This window comes from Triticum urartu, chromosome 2 (genome assembly GCF_003073215.2).
Source record: "Triticum urartu cultivar G1812 chromosome 2, Tu2.1, whole genome shotgun sequence".
Taxonomy (NCBI): domain Eukaryota; kingdom Viridiplantae; phylum Streptophyta; class Magnoliopsida; order Poales; family Poaceae; genus Triticum; species Triticum urartu.
In genome coordinates, this window is record NC_053023.1 from 750,712,633 (window position 1) to 750,739,330 (window position 26,698).

Consider the following 26,698-nt stretch of genomic DNA (forward strand, 5'->3'; position numbering starts at 1 on the left):
TACCCTCAGCCATCTTGCATTCCATCAAAGCCTTCATGATATCAAATCGTTTAGACTTTGCGGTTTCCTTGTACATAGCATCCAATTTCTAGATCATATCACGGGGTTTATGGAATTCAAAACATTTTTGAAGCCCTGGACTCATGCAAGCTAGCATGAGGCACTGCACTAAGTTGTGATCATCATCCTTAGTGGCCCAGACATTTTGTTCATCTTCCGGAGCCTCTGCCGCCGGTTTAGCTGGAAGAGAAGTTTCAAGCACGTACAATTTCTTAGCGCTCCTGAGGACAATCCTCAGGTTACGGACCCGGTCCGCATAGTTGTTTCCAGTCATAGCTAACTTCTCTTTCTCTAACATCGGGCCTAAGTTGAACGCGGTGTTGCGAGCCATTTGATATATAACGGAAAACACAAGTTTCACTTAGACTTTGTTTATAATGAAATTTGCACTAGTGAATAAACATTTTTATTTTAAAGTGTGCTCCCACTCAAATCAATATCTCTCAAAATTGATTTTGAGTGATTCAAGATCCAAATATCAATTCAACGTCATAGAATCATCATCTCATGACGAGGATTTCAATTGGTAGGCCAACTTGTCGATCACATCTCTATGTGACTCTTGTTCATCTTTCGATGCGTGTGTTCCGAGCTCAAGACGATCCTGCCATGAACGTCAAGACAACCAAGTGATCTTGCTGCGAGGTTTGACCTCACCCGCCTTACATTTCTCCAATCGTTCGTACCCATGCATCCATGGCGCACCCCGAAAGGATAGATGTTGTGATGGTGTTGCACTAGGGAGAACACTAACTACTTGATATTTTAATTGAGAGATCACCCTAATAAAAGCGACTACCGCGCAATCAAGAAGGGTGCATCAAGAGGGATAAACATCTCAGGTAATTCATAATGGCATGATATGGTATAGCCTCTTCTGACGGAGAAGTCAAGTATTTCTTCGTCTCCAGCATTCGAGTCGGTGTTCACCTTTGCAAAGATTGCCACCACCTTGTCGATGCACCAGATAATATTGCTATCGCCATAGCGGATAAAATAAATGCATTACTTAAGGTTGACACGCAGGTCATTAAAGTGCAATCATATGGCTCCAGGCATCATGCCGAGTCATGACACGCAGGTCATGTTAATTACATCATATAGTCATCTCATACATAATTAAATTAAATATGAGCATTGTTATACCACATCACATGCACATCCTGCAAAACCAAGTTAGATGCCTCTAATCGGTTTATGCAAAATTTTATTTTGCGTGGCTTCTAAGGTTTTGACTTAAACCGCAGCTACCAACGTTTTATCATCAAGTATGATTATTCAAGTTGCTAGATTAACATCTCGGGGTGTATGAAACACGAGATAATTAAATCTCGAGCCCCATACTAAACTTCGTCATACGCATGACCCCCTTGCAGATCTTATCTGCAATGCCCTTTCATCTGCAAATTTCATCTTTCTTTTGACTATGGTAGAACCCAAAGAAGTGCTAGCACTTCCATGATCAATCAGGATCACGGATTGCTAGAACTTTGTCAAATTCCACCATGCTGTCTCGAGATTGAGCAAACGCAAATTCTAGGGAAGCAACAAGAACGTCGGGTAACAGATTTCATCTGTCATCCGCATAAATAATTTTCAGCAATAGATCTCATCTACTCCAAAATTATATTATGCAATACCCATACATCTCCATGTATTCTAGATCGTAACGTGCATCTACGCATAGCACGGCTCTTGATGCCACTGTAGGGGAACGCGACAGAAAAAAAAAATTCCGGTATAGTGAGCATGCCCAGGACCACTATGGAGACAGCATACAAGGTTTGATCAGTTCCGTACCGACTCGAAGCGCAGCAGAAGAAGAGTCGATGGAGATCGTTGGTGCAGATCCCCGCAGCTAGGGTTTACAACCTCCCAACCGCGAGGATGTACTCCCTCGCCGGACAGCCCTTCGGGAGGCGTGTGCAAAAACTGGCTTGCACCCGTTGTAGATGGACGTAGAGCTTATCACACCCGATCATCACGTGGTGTCTGGGCACGACGAACTTTGGCAACGGTGCATACTCAGGGAGAACACTTCTTGATAATTTAGTGAGAGATCATCTTATAATGCTATCGTCAATCAAAGCAAGATAAGATGCATAAAAGATAAACATCACATGCAATCAATATAAGTGATATGATATGGCCATCATCATCTTGTGCCTGTGATCTCCATCTCCGAAGCACCGTCATGATCACCATCGTCACCGGCGCGACACCTTGATCTCCATCGTAGCATCGTTGTCGTCTCTCCAATCTTATGCTACCACGACTATCGCTACCGCTTAGTGATAAAGTAAAGCATTACATCACGATTTCATTGCATAAAATAAAGCGACAACCATATGGCTCCTGCCAGTTGCCGATAACTCGGTTACAAAACATGATCATCTCATACAATAAAATTTATCATCATGCCTTGACCATATCACATCAAAACATGCCCTGCAAAAACAAGTTAGACGTCCTCTACTTTGTTGTTGCAAGTTTTACGTGGCTGTTACGGGCTTTAAGCAAGAACCAATCTCACCTACGCATCAAAAACACAACAATAGTTTGTCAATTTGACTCCGTTTTAACCTTCGCAAGGACCGGGCGTAGCCATACTCGGTTCAACTAAAGTTGGAGAGACAGTCGCCCGCAAGCCACCTATGTGCAAAGCACGTCGGGGAAACCGGTCTCGCGTAAGCGTACGCGTAATGTTGGTCCGGGTCGTCTCGTCCAACAATATCGCTGAACCAAAGTATGACATGCTGGTAGGCAGTATGACTTATATCGCCCACAACTCACTTGTGTTCTACTCGTGCATATAACATCAACATATAAAACCTAGGCTCGGATGCCACTGTTGGGGAACGTAGTAATTTCAAAAAATTTCCTACGCACACGCAAGATCATGGTGATGCATAGCAACAAGAGGGGAGAGTGTTGTCTACGTACCCACGCAGACCGACTGCGGAAGCGTTGACGCAACGTAGAGGAAGTAGTCGTACGTCTTCCCGATCCGACCGATCCAAGCACCGTTACTCCGGCACCTCCGAGTTCTTAGCACACGTATAGCTCGATGACGATCCCCGGGCTCCGATCCAGCAAAGCGTCGGGGAGGAGTTCCGTCAGCACGACAGCGTGTTGACGATCTTGATGTTCTACTGTCGCAGGGCTTCGCCTAAGCACCGCTACAATATGATCGAGGTGGAATATGGTGGCAGGGGGCACCGCACACGGCTAAGGAGCGATCTCAAGGATCAACTTGTGTGTCCTAGGGTGCCCCCCTACCTCCGTATATAAAGGAGCCAAGGGGGAGGGGGCGGCCGGCCAAGGAGGGCGCGCCAAGGGAGTCCTACCCCCTCTGGAAGTAGGATCCCCCCCCCCAATCCTAGTTGGAATAGGATTCCTCGAAGGGGGGGGGAAGAGAGAGAGGGGGGCCGGCCACCTCTCCTAGTCCTAATAGGACTAGGGGAGGGGGGAGGCGTGTGGCCACCTTGGGCTGCCCCTTTCTCCTTTCCACTAAAGCCCACTAAGGCCCATATAGTTCCCGGGGGGTTCCGGTAACCTCCCAGTACTCCGGTAAAATCCCGATTTCACCCGGAACACTTCCGATATCCAAACATAGGCTTCCAATATATCAATATTTATGTCTCGACCATTTCGAGACTCCTCGTCATGTCCATGATCACATCCGGGACTCCGAACAATCTTCGGTACATCAAAATGCATAAAGTCATAATAACTGTCATCGTAACGTTAAGCGTGCGGACCCTACGGTTCGAGAACAATGTAGACATTACCGAGACACGTCTCCGGTCAATAACCAATAGCGGGACCTGGATGCCCATATTGGCTCCTACATATTCTACGAAGATCTTTATCGGTCAGACGCATAACAACATATGTTGTTCCCTTTGTCATCGGTATGTTACTTGCCCGAGATTCGATCGTCGGTATCCAATACCTAGTTCAATCTCGTTACTGGCAAGTCTCTTTACTCGTTCCGTAATACATCATCCCGCAACTAACTCATTAGTTGCAATGCTTGCAAGCCTTATGTGATGTGCATTAGCAAGAGGGCCCAGAGATACCTCTCCGACAATCGGAGTGACAAATCCTATTCTCGAAATACGCCAACCCAACATCTACCATTGGAGACACCTGTAGAGCTCCTTTATAATCACCCAGTTACGTTGTGACGTTTGGTAGCACACAAAGTGTTCCTCCGGCAAACGGGAGTTGCATAATCTCATAGTCATAGGAACATGTATAAGTCATGAAGAAAGCAATAGCAACATACTAAACGATCGGGTGCTAAGCTAATGGAATGGGTCATGTCAATCAGATCATTCAACTAATGATGTGATCCCGTTAATCAAATGACAACTCTTTGTCCATGGTTAGGAAACATAACCATCTTTGATTAACGAGCTAGTCAAGTAGAGGCATACTAGTGACACTCTGTTTGTCTATGTATTCACACATGTGTTATGTTTCCGGTTAATACAATTCTAGCATGAATAATAAACCTTTATCATGATATAAGGAAATAAATAATAACTTTATTATTGCCTCTAGGGCATATTTCCTTCAGTCTCCCACTTGCACTAGAGTCAATAATCTAGATTACACAGTAATGATTCTAACACCCATGGAGCCTTGGTGTTGATCATGTTTTGCTCGTGGAAGAGGCTTAGTCAACGGGTCTGCAACATTCAGATCCGTATGTATCTTGCAAATCTCTATGTCTCCCACCTGGACTAGATCCCGAATGGAATTGAAGCGTCTCTTGATGTGCTTGGTCCTCTTGTGAAATCTGCATTCCTTTGCCAAGGCAATTGCACCAATATTGTCACAAAAGATTTTCATTGGACCCGATGCACTAGGTATGACACCTAGATTGGATATGAACTCCTTCATCCAGACTCCTTCGTTCGCTGCTTCCGAAGCAGCTATGTACTCCGCTTCACATGTAGATCCCGCTACGACGCTTTGTTTAGAACTGCACCAACTGACAGCTCCACCATTTAATGTAAACACGTATCCGGTTTGCAATTTAGAATCGTCCGGATCAGTTGTCAAAGCTTGCATCAACGTAACCTTTTACGGTGAGCTCTTTGTCACCTCCATATATGAGAAACATATCCTTAGTCCTTTTCAGGTATTTCAGGATGTTCTTGACCGCTGTCCAGTGATCCATTCCTGGATTACTTTGGTACCTCCCTGCTAAACTTATAGCAAGGCACACATCAGGTCTGGTACACAGCATTGCATACATGATAGAGCCTATGGCTGACGCATAGGGAACATCTTTCATTTTCTCTCTATCTTCTACAGTGGTCGGGCTTTGAGTCTTACTCAATTTCACACCTTGTAACACAGGCAAGAACCCTTTCTTTGCTTGATCCATTTTGAACTTTTTCAAAACTTTGTCAAGGTATGTGCTTTGTGAAAGTCCAATTAGGCGTCTTGATCTATCTCTATAGATCTTAATGCCTAATATATAAGCAGCTTCACCAAGGTCTTTCATTGAAAAACTCTTATTCAAGTATCCCTTTATGCTATCCAGAAATTCTATATCATTTCCAATCAGTAATATGTCATCTACATATAATATCAGAAATGCTACAGAGCTCCCACTCACTTTCTTGTAAATACAGGCTTCTCCAAAAGTCTGTATAAAACCAAATGCTTTGATCACACTATCAAAACGTTTATTCCAACTCCGAGAGGCTTGCACCAGTCCATAAATGGATCGCTGGAGCTTGCATACTTTGTTAGCTCCCTTTGGATCGACAAAACCTTCTGGTTGCATCATATACAACTCTTCTTCCAGAAATCCATTCAGGAATGCAGTTTTGACATCCATCTGCCAAATTTCATAATCATAAAATGCGGCAACTGCTAACATGATTCGGACAGACTTAAGCATCGCTATGGGTGAGAAGGTCTCATCATAGTCAATCCCTTGAACTTGTCGAAAACCTTTTGCGACAAGTCGAGCTTTATAGACAGTAATATTACCGTCAGCGTCAGTCTTCTTCTTGAAGATCCATTTATTCTCAATTGCTTGCCGATCATCGGGCAAGTCAACCAAAGTCCATACTTTGTTCTCATACATGGATCCCATCTCAGATTTCATGGCTTCAAGCCATTTTGCGGAATCTGGGCTCACCATCGCTTCTTCATAGTTCGTAGGTTCATCATGATCTAGTAGCATGACCTCCAGAACAGGATTACCGTACCACTCTGGTGTGGATCTCACTCTGGTTGATCTACGAGGTTCAGTAGTATCTTGATCTAAAGTTTCATGATCATCATCATTAGCTTCCTCACTAACTGGTGTAGGTGTCACTGAAACAGTTTTCTGTGATGTACTACTTTCCAATAAGGGAGCAGGTACAGTTACCTCGTCAAGTTCTACTTTCCTCCCACTCACTTCTTTCGAGAGAAACTCCTTCTCTAGAAAGGATCCATTCTTAGCAATAAATGTCTTGCCTTCAGATCTGTGATAGAAGGTGTACCCAACAGTCTCCTTTGGGTATCCTATGAAGACACATTTCTCCGATTTGGGTTTGAGCTTATCAGGTTGAAGCTTTTTCACATAAGCATTGCAGCCCCAAACTTTAAGAAACGACAACTTTGGTTTCTTGCCAAACCACAGTTCATAAGGTGTCGTCTCAATGGATTTTGATGGTGCCCTATTTAATGTGAATGCGGCCGTCTCTAGAGCATAACCCCAAAATGATAGCGGTAAATCTGTAAGAGACATCATAGATCGCACCATATCTAATAAAGTACGATTACGACGTTCGGACACACCATTACGCTGTGGTGTTCCGGGTGGCGTGAGTTGCGAAACTATTCCACAATTTTTCAAATGTACACCAAACTCGTAACTCAAATATTCTCCTCCACGATCAGCTCGTAGAAACTTTATTTTCTTGTTACGATGATTTTCAACTTCACTCTGAAATTCTTTGAACTTTTCAAATGTTTCAGACTGATGTTTCATTAAGTAGATATACCCATATCTGCTTAAATCATCTGTGAAGGTGAGAAAATAACGATATCCGCCACGAGCCTCAATATTCATCGGACCACATACATCTGTATGTATGATTTGCAACAAATCTGTTGCTCTCTCCATAGTACCGGAGAACGGTGTTTTAGTCATCTTGCCCATGAGGCACGGTTCGCAAGTACCAAGTGATTCATAATCAAGTGGTTCCAAAAGCCCATCAGTATGGAGTTTCTTCATGCGTTTTACACCGATATGACCTAAACGGCAGTGCCACAAATAAGTTGCACTATCATTATCAACTCTGCATCTTTTGGCTTCAACATTATGAATATGTGTATTACTACTATCGAGATTCATCAAAAATAGACCACTCTTCAAAGGTGCATGACCATAAAAGATATTACTCATATAAATAGAACAACCATTATTCTCTGATTTAAATGAATAACCGTCTCGCATCAAACAAGATCCAGATATAATGTTCATGCTCAACGCAGGCACCAAATAACAATTATTTAGGTCTAATACTAATCCCGAAGGTAGATGTAGAGGTAGCGTGCCGACCGCGATCACATCGACTTTGGAACCATTTCCCACGCGCATCGTCACCTCGTCCTTTGCCAGTGTTCGCTTAATCCGTAGTCCCTGTTTCGAGTTGCAAATATTAGCAACAGAACCAGTATCAAATACCCAGGTGCTACTGCGAGCTCTAGTAAGGTACACATCAATAACATGTATATCACATATACCTTTGTTCACCTTGCCATCCTTCTTATCTGCCAAATACTTGGGGCAGTTCCGCTTCCAGTGACCAGTCTGCTTGCAGTAGAAGCACTCAGTTTCAGACTTAGGTCCAGACTTGGGTTTCTTCTCCTGAGCAGCAATTTGCTTGCCGTTCTTCTTGAAGTTCCCTTTCTTCTTCCCTTTGCCCTTTTTCTTGAAACTAGTGGTCTTGTTAACCATCAACACTTGATGCTCCTTCTTGATTTCTACCTCCGCAGCTTTCAGCATTGCGAAGAGCTCGAGAATAGTCTTATTCATCCCTTGCATATTATAGTTCATCACGAAGCTCTTGTAGCTTGGTGGCAGTGATTGGAGAATTCTGTCAATGACGCAATCATCTGGAAGATTAACTCCCATCTGAATCAAGTGATTATTATACCCAGACATTTTGAGTATATGCTCACTGACAAAACTGTTCTCCTCCATCTTGCAGCTATAGAACTTATTGGAGACTTCATATCTCTCAATCCGGGCATTTGCTTGAAATATTAACTTCAACTCCTAGAACATCTCATATGCTCCATGACGTTCAAAACGTCGTTGAAGTCCCGATTCTAAGCCGTAAAGCATGGCACACTGAACTATCGAGTAGTCATCAGCTTTGCTCTGCCAGACGTTCATAACATCTGGTGTTGCTCCAGCAGCAGGCCTGGCACCTAGCGGTGCTTCCAGGACGTAATTCTTCTGAGCAACAATGAGGATAATCCTCAAGTTACGGACCCAGTCCATGTAATTGCTACCATCATCTTTCAACTTTGCTTTCTCAAGGAACGCATTAAAATTCAACGGAACAACAGCACGAGCCATCTATCTACAATCAACATAAATAAGCAAGATACTATCAGGTACTAAGTTCATGATAAGTTTAAGTTCAATTAATCAAATTACTCAAGAACTCTCACTTAGATAGATATCCCTCTAATCCTCTAAGTGATCACGTGATCCAAATCAACTAAACCATAACCGATCATCACGTGAGATGGAGTAGTTTTCAATGGTGAACATCGTTATGTTGATCATATCTACTATATGATTCACGCTCGACATTTCGGTCTCCGTGTTCCGACGCCATATCTGCATATGCTAGGCTCGTCAAGTTTAACCTGAGTATTCTGCGTGTGCAAAAACTGGCTTGCACCCGTTGTAGATGGACGTAGAGCTTATCACACCCGATCATCACGTGGTGTCTGGGCACGACGAACTTTGGCAACGGTGCATACTCAGGGAGAACACTTCTTGATAATTTAGTGGGAGATCATCTTATAATGCTACCGTCAATCAAAGCAAGATAAGATGCATAAAAGATAAACATCACATGCAATCAATATAAGTGATATGATATGGCCATCATCATCTTGTGCCTGTGATCTCCATCTCCGAAGCACCGTCATGATCACCATCGTCACCGGCGCGACACCTTGATCTTCATCGTAGCATCGTTGTCGTCTCGCCAATCTTATGCTACCACGACTATCGCTACCACTTAGTGATAAAGTAAAGCATTACATCGTGATTTCATTGCATACAATAAAGCAACAACCATATGGCTCCTGCCAGTTGCCGATAACTCGGTTACAAAACATGATCATCTCATACAATAAAATTTATCATCATGCCTTGACCATATCACATCACAACATGCCCCGCAAAAACAAGTTAGACGTCCTCTACTTCGTTGTTGCAAGTTTTACGTGGCTGCTACGGGCTTTAAGCAAGAACCAATCTCACCTACGCATCAAAACCACAATGATAGTTTGTCAATTTGACTCCGTTTTAACCTTCGCAAGGACCGGGCGTAGCCATACTCGGTTCAACTAAAGTTGGAGAGACACTCGCCCGCAAGCCACCTATGTGCAAAGCACGTCGGGGAAACCGGTCTCGCGTAAGCGTACGCGTAATGTTGGTCCGGGTCGTCTCGTCCAACAATACCGCTGAACCAAAGTATGACATGCTGGTAGGCAGTATGACTTATATCGCCCACAACTCACTTGTGTTCTACTCGTGCGTATAACATCAACATATAAAACCTAGGCTCGGATGCCACTGTTGGGGAACGTAGTAATTTCAAAAAAATTCCTACGCACACGCAAGATCATGGTGATGCATAGCAACAAGAGGGGAGAGTGTTGTCTACGTACCCACGCAGACCGACTGCGGAAGCGTTGACGCAACGTAGAGGAAGTAGTCGTACGTCTTCCCGATCCGACCGATCCAAGCACCGTTACTCCGGCACCTCCGAGTTCTTAGCACACGTACAGCTCGATGATGATCCCCGGGCTCCGATCCAGCAAAGCGTCGGGGAGGAGTTCCGTCAGCACGACGGCGTGGTGACGATCTTGATGTTCTACTGTCGCAGGGCTTCGCCTAAGCACCGCTACAATATGATCGAGGTGGAATATGATGGCAGGGGGCACCGCACACGGCTAAGGAGCGATCTCAAGGATCAACTTGTGTGTCCTAGGGTGCCCCCTGTCTCCGTATATAAAGGAGCCATGGGGGAGGGGGCGGCCAGCCAAGGAGGGCGCGCCAAGGGAGTCCTACTCCCTCTGGGAGTAGGATTCCCCCCCCCCCCCAATCCTAGTTGGAATAGGATTCCTCGAAGGGGGGAAAGAGAGAGAGGGGGGCCGGCCACCTCTCCTAGTCCTAATAGGACTAGGGGAGGGGGGAGGCGCGCGGCCACCTTGGGCTGCCCCTTTCTCCTTTCCACTAAAGCCCCGGGGGGTTCCGGTAACCTCCCGGTACTCCGGTAAAATCCCGGTTTCACCCGGAACACTTCCGATATCCAAACATAGGCTTCCAATATATCAATCTTTATGTCTCGACCATTTTGAGACTCCTCGTCATGTCCATGATCACATCCGGGACTCCGAACAATCTTCGGTACGTCAAAATGCATAAACTCATAATAACTGTCATCGTAACGTTAAGCGTGCAGACCCTACGGTTCGAGAACAATGTAGACATGACCGAGACACGCCTCCGGTCAATAACCAATAGCGGGACCTGGATGCCCATATTGGCTCCTACATATTCTACGAAGATCTTTATCGGTCAGACCGCATAACAACATATGTTGTTCCCTTTGTCATCGGTATGTTACTTGTCTGAGATTCGATCGTCGGTATCCAATACCTAGTTCAATCTCGTTACTGGCAAGTCTCTTTACTCGTTCCGCAATACATCATCCCGCAACTAACTCATTAGTTGCAATGCTTGCAAGGCTTATGTGATGTGCATTAGCGAGAGGGCCCAGAGATACCTCTCCGACAATCGGAGTGACAAATCCTATTCTCGAAATACGCCAACCCAACATCTACCATTGGAGACACCTGTAGAGCTCCTTTATAATCACCCAGTTACGTTATGACGTTTGGTAGCACACAAAGTGTTCCTCCGGCAAACGGGAGTTGCATAATCTTATAGTCATAGGAACATGTATAAGTCATGAAGAAACCAATAGCAACATACTAAATGATCGGGTGCTAAGCTAATGGAATGGGTCATGTCAATCAGATCATTCAACTAATGATGTGACCTCGTTGATCAAATAACAACACATTGTTCATGGTTAGGAAACATAACCATCTTTGATTAATGAGCTAGTCAAGTAGAGGCATACTAGTGACACTAAGTTTGTCTATGTATTCACACATGTATTATGTTTCCGGTTAATACAATTCTAGCATGAATAATAAACATTTATCATGATATAAGGAAATAAATAATAACTTTATTATTGCCTCTAGGGCATATTTCCTTCAGTGTTCTACTAACAATTGTGCCCTCAAAATTGCCGACATAGTCATGCCCATGATCAGGAAAATAGGATCATCATGCAATACTTGAGCCAATCATAGAGGCTTGACTAGGAATACATTTTACCGTTTATTATCCACACGTGCACATGAGTTTCCCTCCAAGCCTTGTTTTATTTGCAGACTCGAGAATCGTTGCAGTTATAGCATGGAACATAAACCTTCATTACAAACCAGGAGATACAAAATAACTGTTATTACTGCCTCTAGGGCATATCTCCTACACGTGAATGACCTGTCCTCGGTCTTGTAGTACATGATGGCAGCGCGTGCAAGCTCTACAACGCATAGAGTAGCATTGAGTGAATGAATGAATTAATCAACATGTAGAGTAACATGAAGTAACACTTACTATCTCCATGGTTGATGAGCCCAATGGCCACCTTGTCTCCACTTAGTGAATCGGACCATAAAACTTCATGACGGAGTTGCAGATGGTGTACAGCTGATGTGTTACCGACGTCACATTGTATTCATGGATGACTTGCATATCATACGACAGAAAGTTCCTTCGCTTATGAAATGGCCAACCACGTCAAGCTTTGCCAAAAGGCCGGGCCCTTGTTCATGTCTACAAAGTCTGCAGAAATAGCCAACCGCGCATCGCACATCAACCCATTCTCGATCACCAAGCACCCTGTCATCGTGCTTCTTTATAAAACAACAAGAAGTTCAAGAAAAAAAAAACTCAATGACATTTGACCGAACACCTGCCAGGCGTGTTGTCCGTCATGGACGGCACCGGCAAGGGTGGGGAGGGTACTTGACTGCTGAGGAATTCCTGGATGGACAACGACGTAGTGCATGGTAGGCAGGTGCGTGAGTGGGGTATGTGGATGTTCGAGGATGTTGGGCGGCGTCGGACGATGAGAGTGTGGATGAAAGGAAGGGGGAGCGGGGGCGGAGTGAAAAAAAAGGGGACCAAGAGGGTGCGGTACACGTTGGATGGCCAAACACGTCCACACAGCCCGCTCCAGATGGATGCGGGTGGTTTAAGGGTCAGCATTTAGAGATGCCCTGACGCCACTTCCATTTTTTAATAATAATAATAATAAATAATAAATTAATACTGGAAATTTGAGGTGGGTGAAACGTGAGCATGTGACGTTTGATTATGGCGTGCGGGACGACAGGATATATATAGGACGGTAGGAGGAACCAAAAGCTTTGGTGCCTCCAAATCATCTCCTTCCTTCACCCACTGTTACTTTTCACGACTGACCTACGTTTGTTCATTATTGTGGCTTGTTGCATTTCCATTAAGCGCGTCCTCTTCTTCTTTTTACCTCGGTCACCCACAATGATCGATTCACACACCTCCACTTTGCCTTTTCTACGGCTCTGCTTTGCGTCCGTACCCAGTGAAAAATTTCAGCCGTAAACCATCCCGCCTTTTCATCGAGAGACCGTGCGTCCGCTTTACTACGACATTTTTAAACCATAAAAAAAGTACTATGATCTTGCACAAATTTAGGCGGTATAAACAGTGCCTTTCGATGCCTGCAATCATCCATCATCCATGTGGCCACCGCCATCAATCATACTAGTATATGTCAAGCTGGTCTTGAACCAATCGACGAGCAGCAGTACTAATCCATGATTAATGGCACACCTTTATTTTTGCGAAAAAACTTTCAATCTATTCATTTTCAATCATGGCAATACAACGAACATCAGAAATAATAAAAATTATATCTACATTCGTAGAACACCTAGCGACGACTATAAGTACTAAGTGAGCCGAAGCGCGCCGCCGTCATCGCCCCTCCCTCGTTGGAGTTGGGCAAAACTTATTGTAGTAGACAGTCGGGAAGTCGTCGTGCTAAGGCCCCGTAGGACCAGCGCAGTAGCACATCATCTGCCGCCGATGAAGAGTAGCATAGATCAGAAGGATCCAACCTGAAAACACATGAACGTAGACGAACTACGACCAGATCCGAGCAAATCCACCAAGGACAGATCCGCCAGAGACACATCTCCACACGCCCACCGACAATGCTAGACACACCATCGGAACGAGGGCTAGGCGGGGAGAACCTTATTCTATCTTCAAGGAGCCGCTGCCGTCTCGTCTTTCTAAGCAGGACACAAACCGTAATGAAACGCGAAAAAACAACTGAAAACAGAGCCCTCCCGCCGACAGGGGCCGAGATCCACCGCGCCGCCATGGACCTAAGGCCACCGGAGACGAGGCGGACCGACGGTGGCGTCGACGGGAGGCAGGGGAACCCTAGACTTTTCTTTGGGAAGAGGCTAGTCTATTAACGGCACACCTATCTAATCTACGATGCTTATTAGTGTCTAATGTCTTCCTCTCCCGATTAATCTGCGTGGTGTCATGTCATTCCTGATGTGATTTGTGAGAGAGGAGAATGTTCTATTCTCACTCACCTAGGGAATTTGTTCCCTTGTGCGTGTGTGTGCGCGCGCGCACGTTTTTGATAGCCAGCCAGCCAGACACTGTCATTCTCTCTTTGGACTGGAATCTAGCTAGCTAGCTAGCCACTCACAGTGCGGTGACAGTGAAAAGGGTAAAGAAAGAAAGAGCCAGCCAGCAGTAATTTTTACGTAGTTTATTTGCACATGAGCTCCACGGAGGGAACATGCACTGCACTGTTCGAGTTGACACTTGCACCGGCGACCGACCGCAGCGAGTGTTTTTACTGTTCGCCTGCACGGTCGAGTCGAGACGCCAATTGGTTCTCGGCCACGTGGAGCATCCCACCGTGTGGCAAACAAACATGGCTAGAAACGGATGCAGAAAACGTGAGTTTCTTTTTTACGGGATGTGAGTAGGAAAATATCTAACAAGATGTAAGTTTGACAAGTTGTTGCATGCACAATCAAGCCTATCAAGCCTACGCTTCGTCTTAATTCCCGTCTTGACAAAGCTCCACATATCGTATTATATACTTCTAGGTGTAGTTTAGCGGTCGACCTGATCCGCGAGGCCGATAGAGCTCCACAGATCATTTTTATACTTCTTGTTGTAGTTTTAGCGGTCGGCATGCCCCGCGAGGCCGATAGAGCTCCACAGATCATACTTATACTTTTTGTTGTAGTTTTAGCGGTTGGCCTGGCCCGCGAGGCCGATAAAGCTCCACGGATCGTATGCTCAGTGGGTGTGAAGGAAGATATGGAGCTGGAGTCGACGACACGATGGCCTTTATTTAGAGCTAGGCAGCACCGAGATGGTTCACTAGGCTCGGGATAGGAGGGTTTCATTGGAGGGAGATGTGAGCGGGGAGGAGGGACATGCCTGTACGGGCGACGGCGGACATCCATTTGATGACAAAAGGGAAAACGATCTGAACAACACACCAAGTTTAAAATCTTGTACCGGGTGTCGGGCTCAACCCGGCCTAAAAAAGGGTTTCAAAAGAAAATAATAATCTGCTAGAAACAGAATGTCAAACCCTAGCGTCGATGCCAAAAGAAACAAGGGGCGAGATGCATGACGTGTGAGCGAGAACGAGCATCCATCCGGCTGCGAGGGGACGCGAGTCGACCAACAACTAATCACCACCTATGCTCAATTTGAAAATTTCACATAAGGATTTGGTCTCTCCACCATGAGCCGGAGATATTTTAGTTTCCTTGCATGTGAAAAGCACAAGTAGTAGAACCTTAATTTGCCACAATGATGATGGCACACACACACACACATTTGCATCCAACCCCTTCCAAAAAAGCCGAAACAATCACAACAAGGGCAAGAAGAAAAGAGCAAAATGGGAAGAAGCAAAGACCCTATCTATAAACTTACCTTGCGCCTCTTCCTCCCCCATCCCTGCTGCTCCTCCTCCAGCACTACTTGGCCCGCTGTGGTTGGACGATCGATTCCCCTCCGCCTCCCGCCGCCGCCGCCGCCGCCGATTCACTCCTCCCCCGCTCCCTTCCCCTTTGCCCGCCTCGTCGGCCGTAGCACCCGCTCTCCCGACGCCACCCAACCCACGCCTCCGGCGCATCGTCGGCGATGGCGACCGGGGCGGCGGCGCTGTGGCAGCCGCAGGAGGAGGGGCTGCGCGAGATCTGCGCGGTGCTGGAGGCGCACATCTCCCCCAACTCGGACCAGGCCCGCATCTGGCAGCAGCTCCAGCACTACGCCCAGTTCCCCGACTTCAACAACTACCTCGTCTTCCTCCTCGCCCGCGGACAGGTAGAAACACGCCGTCTCCGGCCGCCGCCCCTCCTTATCCCCTCCTCCGTCGCTGGCTCGCTCGCCTGCTTCCCGTGCCCCGTCGCGCTAGGGTTTTAGTCCAAGCCGCCCTCTGATGCTCCAGGGACTGGATAATAATGGGGTCCCCGCCTGCGCGCTGCCTGTTTCGATCTGATATCGCGCTGCTGTCGCCGCTAGGGCTCTCGCAATGTCTGATTGGTGGGATATGGCTCGGATTGGCTCCGATGTGATAACCCACAGCTGACGGAATGCCAATAGCATCTGGGGTTTTGGGGGCGAAATGCTGAGTGCATCCGCTTGGCTGCTGCATAGATTTGACGGTTTCATATGGAGTTTCAGTTTCTGCATTGCCTGCTTATTTTCAACGGGTGTGTCCGATGAATCCGCTGAACCAATCAGCGAGGGTTTCGTGGTGCGGCTCTTTGGTTTGAACAAATGTGCTGGTGGTGGTCAATTTGTCGTGCTGCTACGGGGCCGGGTTTAATTGGGGTTCTGCAAACGTGTAATGCGTCCGCTCTTGATTAAGTTATTTTGGCTGACACCGAGTCTCTGAGGGCGTTACCGTTTTGTGTCTATACCACCTGCCAGCGCAGACGCACATGATTTATGGATGAACGGTCAAATCAGTTACAGTTGCGAATCAAGTGATTGAATGAAAGGCACATGGTCCTGGAAACTCGATGCGTATCCACTTAGTTGCTTGATCTATATTCTATATGTATTGTTAGCGAGGTTTGACTTATGGTGGGCTCAGACAGCACCATATGTGCTCAAAGGTGGGTCGACAGCTATTTAGAACACCGCTCTTGCGTGCTAGCTAGAGCTACAGATAGAATTGAAGCAATCTGTTATGCTTCAAGGATTTGATAGAACACATGTATGCAATGATAACGTGGTCTCGGGTACTATTGAAGAAATAATTTATTGAATATGATCTTCTATGTAACTTTCCCATCTGTGAACTGGCACATTGCACATGTAATGCTATTGCCAAATTTAAATTTTATATCAGATAGCAACTCAGGCATAAATATATTAAACAATTAACTGTATCATATCTCGCAGCTTCTGTCATGTTCTATGTTTAATGAAAGCACCAAGTTAGGATGAGAAGACTTTAAAAAAAGTTAAGACGAGAAGACAGGGTTTCCTTTTTTGTTAGATTTCTTTTCCGAATAATATTTTATCCCTTTTTATACGGGATCACATCTCATGTAGATTTAGCTTTCAGTAAGCTGTTGATTGTCAACCTGCCTAGATCTGCAGTTAGTTTTGGTCCTGAATCCCTTACATGGTTTTGATTGTTAGTCCAGCTACTGTATATTGTTCTTGCTGACATCTGGGTAACTCTTCTGCCTATATCAGGGAAAATCTTTTGAAGTACGGCAAGCTGCCGGTCTTCTATTGAAAAATAATCTGCGAGCGGCTTTCGTTTCCATGCCTCCATCATCTCAGCAATACATCAAATCCGAGTTGTTGCCATGTATAGGGGCAACTAACAGGGCAATTAGGTCCACAGTTGGAACTGTTATCAGTGTACTCTTTCAAATTGTTGGAGTCACTGGATGGATCGAGTTGTTTCAGGCTCTACATCAATGTTTGGACAGTAATGATCTGGATCATATGGAAGGTGCTATGGATGCTATCTACAAGGTACTATGCGTCACTCCTTCTATATTTGAGTTTGGATTCTAATCTTTAGTTCTGTGCATAGAAAACTACCACTAGTTGCAGCTGTATGGTCTGAGGGAAGTCGGAAATGTATTGGTGGATGCACACCTGGTTGCTTTTGCGCACTTACATGTTTAGAAGATTTCAGAACAACAATTTGCATGTACATTTGGTATATTCAGTGAAATCTCTAAACTTTGGTCCAAAACCATGACGATCTGTGCTTTGCAAAAAATACTTTCTGCACTTGTAGTTATTTTCATACCGAAAAACCTTGCCCTTTTTTGGGAGCGCAGAATTAGATATACTCTGACTTCAATCTACATGTTCTCAAACAATGTACATCTTGAGAAAAGAATGGACTTTTTCAAATGCCCACATCTAGGGAAGTCCCGCTAGCAATGTAAATCGTATGTGTTAACTTCTGAACATGATTAGTATGCTCAGAAGCTTGCTTTTGTTTCTGCTCGCAGATATGTGAAGATGTTCCTGAAGAGCTTGATGTTGATGTTCCTGGCTTGTCCGAACGACCAATTAATGTATTCATGCCACGGATGCTGCAGGTTTGTGTTCCGTCTGTAGCTATCAACTATTAAACTAGAGGGCTTGCACTTCCACTTGCACACCCTGTAATTGTTGAATTTGCTGCCTGTATATTTTGACCAAGCATGCCTCTGGTGCACATGTTTGTACGCTCTAGTTTAACACGCCTACAGGGTTTTCCTCTAACACAGCCTATATGATTGCCTTTTCAGTTTTTCCAGTCCCCCCATGCAAGTCTTCGAAAACTATCACTGGGCTGTATCAACCAGTATATCGTGGTGATGCCATCGGTATGAGCCCCTCCCTCCCTGTCTATCTAATCCTGCTTTTTTTTGTCTAACCATTTCGATTTACATGCAGGCGTTGTATATGGCCATGGATCAGTACCTGCAGGGCTTATTCGTCCTTGTGAAGGATCCTTCAGCGGACGTCCGGAAACTGGTACTCCCTCCGTTCCGAATTACTTGTCGCAGATATGGATGTATCTAGATGTATTTTAGTTCTAGATACATCCATTTCTGCGACGAGTAATTTGGAACGGAGGGAGTATTTCATTTTAATGATTTATTTACACATGCATCCATGCACTTCTTTGTAATCTTGTAGACTTGTACTGATAAGGGTTCAAATGCTATAAATGCAACAATTGCATGACTCAGTAGATTCCTATTATGCTGGTAGAGATCTGGACATGGCCGACTTGTCCACAAGTGCTAATAATGAGGGTGTATGGATACTGCTAAGCATAGTTGAGTTGTTCAATTGCATTTTTGTCTTGATTGTTCTCCCTGTTTCTTTGATAGGTTTGCTCGGCCTGGGTTCAGCTCGTTGAAGTGCGGCCATCAATTTTGGAGGTAATTTATCATTTCCTTCGATACCCATTTAGATTACATTTGCTGCTGTCACCAAGTAATTTGTAGCCACAGTTGCTTATGCTGAATCTGACAATTAATAGCAAAACTGCAGCCACATTTGAAAAATGTTACTGAATTGATCCTGCAAGCTAACAAAGATTCAGATGATGAAGTTGCTCTGGAGGCTTGTGAATTCTGGTATGCGTTCTGTCAACATGGTAAATTTAACACGTCAACTTCAAATTTCGTACTATAATTTTTTTACATTGATTGGTGCTCATGCCTATCTGTTCTCACATTTTATTCGGCTGACATCCTTCAAGTTCAAAATAAACTATGAGCCACTGATGATTGTGTTGACTTATTAGAGGACTGACTATAAGTAAACCTTTTCAGGTCAGCGTATTGTGATGTTAGCATGCCCCCTGAAGGACTGCGGGAGTTCTTGCCACGCTTAATACCAGTATATGATTTGCCTTGTCTAAGCTAATGCTGCTTAATCTTTGGTCTTCTACCGTTTTAACATCTTCCCTTTGTATTTATTTCCTAGACTTTGGTGTCAAATATGGTCTACACTGACGATGATGAATCACTCGCTGATGCTGAGGTGTGTGGTAAATTTCTTTATATCCTGCATGTCTCAGCTGGTTATTGTGTGATAGTGGCATGCTCTGATAAATATTATGTGTTTTCAGGAAGACGAATCCTTTCCGGACAGGGACCAGGTTGGTTACCTTTTCTTTTTCTGTAATTATATGTTTCAGTTATAGCTGCTAGATTAAATGGTTGGCTCCATGCACGTGTAATCTGTAATTATATGTTCTCAATGGTAGCTGCTAGATTAAATGGTTGGCTCTATTCATGTGTAATCTGTAATTATATTTTGGATGAGACTTGTGTTTTTGGTCAGTATAATGCTGTAATGCATTGAACATAGTCCTGTAATTTTGAACTGTGAAACACATAGAAGTTAGTTACTTTTGGTTGTATTTACAAATAGCATGTTAAGAACAATGCAATGGCTTTAGCATGCATTTTGTAATTTGCCTTCCTGTAAAATTAAATTAACAGTCTTGAAATGGAGGGTGGCAGTAAGTTTACAGTTACCATAGCCCTCATCATAAGTTGTACATTTTTATGACTTCTGCCCTTTTTTGTTGCTTCAAATAAGATATAGATGATTCTGTAACAGGATTTGAAGCCCCGTTTCCATGCCTCTCGATTGCATGGATCTGAAAATGGAGAAGATGATGTGAGTTTGGAAACATTATTTATTTTTTAAGCCGCCTAAGTACCTTTTGCCTACTTGTTAATTTGAAGCTGCAAAAACTTAATGACCGTATGGACAGGATGATGATGATGCTGTAAATGCTTGGAACTTGCGGAAATGTAGCGCTGCTGGGTTGGATGTCCTTTCTAATGTTTTTGGAGACGACATTCTGCCGACTTTAATGCCTTTGATTCAGGTAATCTATTCGTAGTTCTGGAGACTATAAAGCTTATAAACTGTTGATCTTAGTTGAGGTTGCAATGCTTCACTGACTTGAAGCCTTGAATTATTACTCAATTGCAAGTAAATCTGTTAGTAATACAGCGCCCAGAGTAACAGTTTTCCTGACCTGAACCTGTAAAGCATGTGTATGCTTGGGTTCAATACTATAATGGCCACAATTTTCTTGCCAAAGTGTGGCAAGCCTTCCATTTTGTGTGAGTAAATTGGTCGCCACAAGTTAAGCGAAAGTTGAACAAGAATATGTGACTGGGACAAGTTGCTAAAAAGTGGTCGCTTATGGAAGTCAAACTTGTCTAACACAAGTGTGGCGTCAAACAGAACACTTTGGGGCCACAATAGTTACTATGGGCCTTGAGTTCACATAGAAGTAGAGTAGGCCAGGCTCCTTAGAAACAATTCAGGACAGTGGCTTAAGTGTGCCCGTTATGATTTGTCTTGATGTAGGCTGCTGGTAGTCAGTGACACAGATAACTTAAAGCTACTATTATCTAAAGCTGCACTGTTATCAAAGTTGTAAAATCCAAACCCTGAAACCTGTTACTGCGGTAGCCAGCAGGTCTCTAGTAACTGGAAGTTTGCATAATCTCACCCATTTATGGTACGATAGGCTTTTTTGGCCCATGTGTGTGTTCAAGGCCTTTCTGTTATAATTGGTGCTGCTCTTGAACCCGTTGGATAACCATAAATCAACTTCTGCAATTTTGCAGCAAAATTTGGCTCGGACAGATGATGAGTCCTGGAAGGAGCGGGAAGCTGCTGTTTTATCGATTGGTGCTATAGCAGAGGGATGCATCACTGGGTTATATCCCCACCTTCCACAGGTAACCAGCGACATATTCATAGCCCCATATACGTTGCAAGCAAGCAATTCCTCTCCTGACTAAGCCTCGGTAACAGTAAGAACACATGCCATGCATCAAATCATATTGAGACGACCGTGGCTGATAATTTTCCTGAATTTAGTCTTCAGAAGCATTATAATTAGCCCGATTACTTGCTTCTCATGAACCTTCTATAACATATCTGAGAATTTTCTTCTCAGCATGTGATAAAATCTTTTAAAAAATTCAGTTGCATTAATAGTTCCTGCATAATAAATTTCATATTCAGTTGCATCAATAGTTCCTGCATAATAAATTTCACATTCTTCCATGGTCTGTTATCTGTGAGATTTTGGACTCTACTGAGTTGTGGTTCAATTATTACTTTTCCTGTCTTCAACTATCTCTCTACATTGCTTGCAATTTGCTGTATCTTTTCTGAGATGTTCTGTTTAATTGCAGATGGTTGCCTTCCTAATCCCACTTCTTGATGATAAGTTTCCTCTTATTCGGAGTATTACTTGCTGGACCCTCTCCCGATACAGCAAGTTCATTGTTCAGGTAACAGAATAATCATATGTATTGATGCTACCTCGTCTGTTTGGAAGTATACCTTTTACTGCAAAGGCTTGATTTTTTTCTACCGACCATGTAGCGTCATTAGAACATGTAGCATTTTTGGTTGCGTTGGTACATGTATAATATATTAATATGCTGTCTATTTAAGCCTGTATTGGTGGACTACTCGCTTCAATGTATACACCCAGTGGTCTGTACGTATTTCTAATTTTTCTGGGGGTAGGTACCCAAAAGGTTCTACTGTGGACTTGTTCTTTGTTTGTGTGCTCAGTTTGTACATCTGTATCTCTTCAACTTCTTGTGACACTTCTTTTTGCTGGTGCAGAGCCTTGGCCATCCAAATGGCCGCGAACAATTTGATAAGATCCTCATGGGTTTGCTCAGAAGGATATTGGATACTAACAAAAGAGTGCAGGAGGCTGCCTGTTCTGCATTTGCAACGCTTGAAGAGGTTATTAATCTATTTTCGAATTGTTTTCCTGCACTGATATCTTGTGTAATTAATACATAATACTGGTTTCTGTTCTTCAGGAGGCAGCAGAAGAACTAGTACCGCGACTGGAAGTCATTTTGCAGCACCTTATGTGTGCATATGGAAAATACCAGGTTCATTAAATTTCTGACATTCATAGTTTGCAATCAGCTATTCCCTCCATTTTGGTATACAAGACCACCTCGCATTACCAAGTTCATGGTAGTTAGACTCAAACATGAGGTTGACCTTGTATACCGCAACGGGGCAAGTTACAGGTACCGTCCCGGGTCTATCTTTTCTTAGTTCTAATGCTATGTTTTCCTTCTGAGCAGAGGCGGAACCTTAGGATACTCTATGACGCTCTTGGTACCCTTGCTGATGCTGTTGGAGCAGAGCTAAACCAGGTTCAACATTTGATGAATTCGCCCTATAGTGAGTCGTATTACAATTCACTGGCCGTCGTTTTACAACGTCGTGACTGGGAAAACCCTGGCGTTACCCAACTTAATCGCCTTGCAGCACATCCCCCTTTCGCCAGCTGGCGTAATAGCTTGATATATTTATGCCGCCATTAATCGCGAAGTGGCAGCAACTTCCCAACTCTGACAAGGATCTATTTCCGCTGCTTGAATGCTTTACATCTATCGCACAGGTATTGTTAATTTGTTCATCTGTGAAAGACCATCTTGTAGTTTTGAATTCTAAATTTGCTCTGAAGTTCTCTAGTTTGTCTAGTGTTCTGTAAAAAGTATATTTGGTGTGGAATCTGCTTTGTCAACTCATTACCACCAACAGTGGCTTATCTTGATACTGTACCACAAGTATGTGTAAAGTTCTCTCGTATGTCTGTCATTCTATACAACTCCTGCTGCACCAAATGGTTTGCTGATTTAGTTCTTGTTCTACTAAAGTAGAATTACTTTGAATTACATTGTGGGTTGGGACATGATGAGTGGGCCTTGAAATAACCTTTGTTCAATCTCGTCTTATTGTACTCAAAATAACATTCGGAATTCCTATGAACCTTTTCCTTTCAGGCACTGGGACCAGGATTTTCTCAGTTTGCTGAGCCAGTGTTTGTGAGGTGCATCAGTCTTATCCAAACCCAGCAGTTGGCAAAGGTATGCAATTTTTTTCCTACTATAAGGCTAGATTTAACTTGAATATCTACTGTGATCTGTACATCAAGTCTAACCACCCAAAGGCACAAATACATTCCCATGCTGTAACAAGTAATTTTTGTCTTAATTGAGGCCTTAATGGTGCAGTGTTTAGCACTGCATGCTTAATGTGTGTTTTTTGGTCACTAATGGAAGAGGAATTATTAATAACACTTGATGAAGTTGTTCTTAATTAGAGACACATCCTGTGAACAGTTCCAGTCTTAAGTTTGGTCAACTTAAAAATTAATCTGTTTGCCAATTCAACATCAATCTTTGCTGGAGTATGCTATAGGGTTTAATTACATCAGAGACAAGCTCATGCCATTCTGTTGCTTGAGGGATATCTCCTTTCTACATGCAGGTTGATCCTGCTGCGGCAGGTGCGTTGTATGATAAAGAGTTCATTGTCTGTGCATTGGACCTGTTGTCTGGGCTTACAGAAGGACTTGGTGGCGGTATAGAAAGCCTGGTAAATTCAACTCTCCCATCAATGATATTCACGTTGCCTACCTCTCAAGTTCTCAACGATGACTACCTCAGTAATTTGAGGTGGTTGCATGTTTTGGCATCTTATATGGCGAAAACAAAGTTAAATTTATTAATCTCATGTGGTACATGTTCTTCCTAATATGCTAAAATATGCACTCGTTAAGGTTCGCATACCCATTACACAATACTGATGTGAGTTTGGTTAGTAAACTATATCATACCAGGAAGACTTTCTTATTGGGCAAGCTATCTTTATCTTTGTTTTAGGTTGCGCAAAGCAACTTGAGAGATCTACTTCTGCAATGCTGCGTTGATGAGGCACCTGATGTTCGACAAAGTGCTCTGGCCCTTCTTGGCGACATTTCTAGGGTTGGTTGCAAAGCTCCTAAACTGATCTTTGTCATCGCTATGTCAATTTTGAGCCTATAACACCTTTTCGTATATAGGTCTGCCCTATACATCTTCAGCCACGGCTCCAAGAATTCCTTACTGCTGCAGCAAAGCAATTGGTAAGTGACTAAGTGCCTATGTTCTTTGTGGTCCAGCATTATTTTATCTCCATTTGTTCCTCACATTGTTTCTGTGATCTAGACTCCACAATCTGTGAAGGATGCTGTGTCAGTTGCTAACAATGCTTGTTGGGCCATTGGAGAATTAGCAATCAAGGTTGGTGCCACTTTAGCAATACTATGTGATATTGTACATGGTCCTTTTTACTGGACGTCTATAATTATTGCGTGTGTCTTGACTAGTTTGTCAGCATGTACCTTTGTTTATCTATCTGTGTAAGTTGTGGGCAAGTGGGTGCTCTCTGTTTTGTGTCTGAAAGCCAGTCATTCTAGTGCTCATTATTACTGTAAAATTTCTTCCATGTCTAACTGACTATTCCTTGGCAGATTGGCAAAGAAATTTCACCTGTGGTGATCAGTGTTGTTTCATGCTTGGTTCCTATTCTAACAACCCCAGAGGTGATTGCCTTTTTCCCCATCATGTATGTTCTCTAGGCGACTGATCATTTCAACTAAGTGTTGTGTGTCGTGCCATTTACAGAGCTTGAATAAGTCACTCATTGAAAATAGTGCAATCACTCTCGGGAGGCTTTCATGGGTCTGTCCAGACATTGTGGCCCCTCATATGGAGCATTTCATGCAAGCCTGGTGCAACGCCTTGTGCATGTGAGCATACCTTTTTTCCTTCTGTAGCTTTATTCTATAGCCAAAGATTTGTTGTTTGTAGTTCGACAGCATATGAGATGTGGAGCATGTTTTTTCTTTATGCTTTGGTGCAATGCTTCTCGGAGTTAATTTCCTTCTTGTACAGGATAAGAGATGATTTCGAGAAAGAGGATGCATTCCATGGTCTTTGCGCAATGGTAAACTCGCAGCTCTTTACATAATACTTGCTATTACAACACTCTTCATAGATGCGAATGGTCACTTACAACAAAAACTCTTGTGCACTACTAGGTGGCAGCAAACCCCACAGGGGCCGTGAGCTCACTAGCCCACGTATGCCAGGCCTGTGCAAGTTGGAATGTAAGTTAGTCGTTTCTGTTACATCCGTATACCTACAGTAGTGTCGCATGTATGAGCTCACTTTTATCTGTGCACAGGAGATAAAAAGCGAAGGTTTGCACAATGAAGTGTCCCAGATTTTGAATGGCTACAAGCAGGTAAAAAACAGCGGGGCCTTTTCGTCGTCGTTGTTTCAGTTTGTGTATGCTGTATGCAAGAAACTGACGGTGATCTTTCTTTCCTCCTAGATGCTCGGAGCTGCCGGCTGGGAACAGTGCATGTCCACCCTGGAACCAGCAGTGGTGCAGAGATTAGCGAGATACGGGGTCTGACGGCGCTGAGAGCCCTGCGCCACCGGTTCTGGCTATACCATCACCACCGGAGTTGAAGATGAGAAAAGGAGGGAAGGGCATGAGATTGGGCAAAGTCGTCGGTCAGGTGTCCCGGGTGTAGCACATTGTGTGATTTCCTATATGATGATGCGATTGGTTGATTGATTCTGCCTGAGTTGGTTGGCTGGTGTTGTACACTGTCGTCTGGTTATACAGGTCTGCTCAAAGTGTAGCGCGACTGAGTCGAGTGGTAAGAATTGAATTGCGACGAGAGGAACTCTGTTTTTGTCGAGTCGGAAAAGGCAGTGCGGGTGCGTGCCTTGTAGGTTATAGGACGTTTGAGGTTGGTCGGTCGAGTCAAAATTTGTATTGGCTGGTTGCAGTGGGGGTCCTTTTTTGGGGTTTCGCTTGTCACACTCCATTGGCAACCCCAGCAGCAGCATTGAAAGAGATTTTTTGTAGGATGTATTCTATGTGAGAGAAAAGAGAGAGAGAGAGAGAGAGTTTAGGTCTAGGGTGTGTTTTTGTAATCCTTAATAGGAAGGGCGTCCTTGTATTGATTCATTCCCAACAATAAAAAAAAGAGATTGGAACAGCGTCAGAATCTTTGTTTAGATCAGCTGATGTTGTAGATTCTTTCTCCTCTCCAGGGTGCCTCAACCGACTGAACCGTTGTCTTCTGCACCCCTGCCATTGCTCGACCTTCCTCCCTTCTTGGTTTTCCTTTACCTGCACCCGTCAACCTCACCAGGTGACGTCCTCTACATGCTGTCGTTGGCGATGTAGGAGGACATGGTGTATCACCCCATTGACAACGCCCCCATCAACCTCTGAGAGTGCGCCTGAGGTGGGCGTCTTGTCGGTGGTGGTCATGCGTGGATTCGACATCCT

General features: G+C 44.1%; 1 protein-coding gene across 1 annotated transcript; it reads left to right on the plus strand.

The window, feature by feature from the left end:
* The first annotated feature begins 15,441 nt into the window (after positions 1–15,441).
* LOC125540497 (transportin-1) lies at positions 15,442–26,408 on the plus strand. The gene is made up of 29 exons (XM_048704107.1): positions 15,442–15,832; positions 17,219–17,506; positions 17,998–18,087; positions 18,280–18,357; positions 18,428–18,508; positions 18,871–18,921; positions 19,034–19,119; positions 19,318–19,384; positions 19,472–19,528; positions 19,617–19,646; positions 20,114–20,173; positions 20,271–20,387; positions 21,142–21,255; positions 21,718–21,816; positions 22,160–22,285; positions 22,366–22,440; positions 22,642–22,713; positions 22,860–22,961; positions 23,347–23,430; positions 23,834–23,941; positions 24,229–24,330; positions 24,408–24,470; positions 24,553–24,627; positions 24,858–24,929; positions 25,012–25,136; positions 25,282–25,333; positions 25,428–25,496; positions 25,574–25,633; positions 25,724–26,408. Exons 1-29 carry the CDS (start codon positions 15,650–15,652, stop codon positions 25,805–25,807), a joined length of 2,670 nt encoding a protein of 889 aa, XP_048560064.1. The 5' UTR covers positions 15,442–15,649; the 3' UTR covers positions 25,808–26,408.
* The last annotated feature ends 290 nt before the right edge of the window (positions 26,409–26,698 follow it).

Bases quoted from the DNA above. Each gene is read 5' to 3' on its own strand.
- LOC125540497 (XM_048704107.1), top strand. From the start codon at position 15,650: ATGGCGACCGGGGCGGCGGCGCTGTGGCAGCCGCAGGAGGAGGGGCTG. The intron at 19,120-19,317 runs GTATGCGTTCTG...AAACCTTTTCAG, and splicing joins CTGGAGGCTTGTGAATTCTG to GTCAGCGTATTGTGATGTTA. The intron at 23,942-24,228 runs GTAAATTCAACT...TCTTTGTTTTAG, and splicing joins GTGGCGGTATAGAAAGCCTG to GTTGCGCAAAGCAACTTGAG.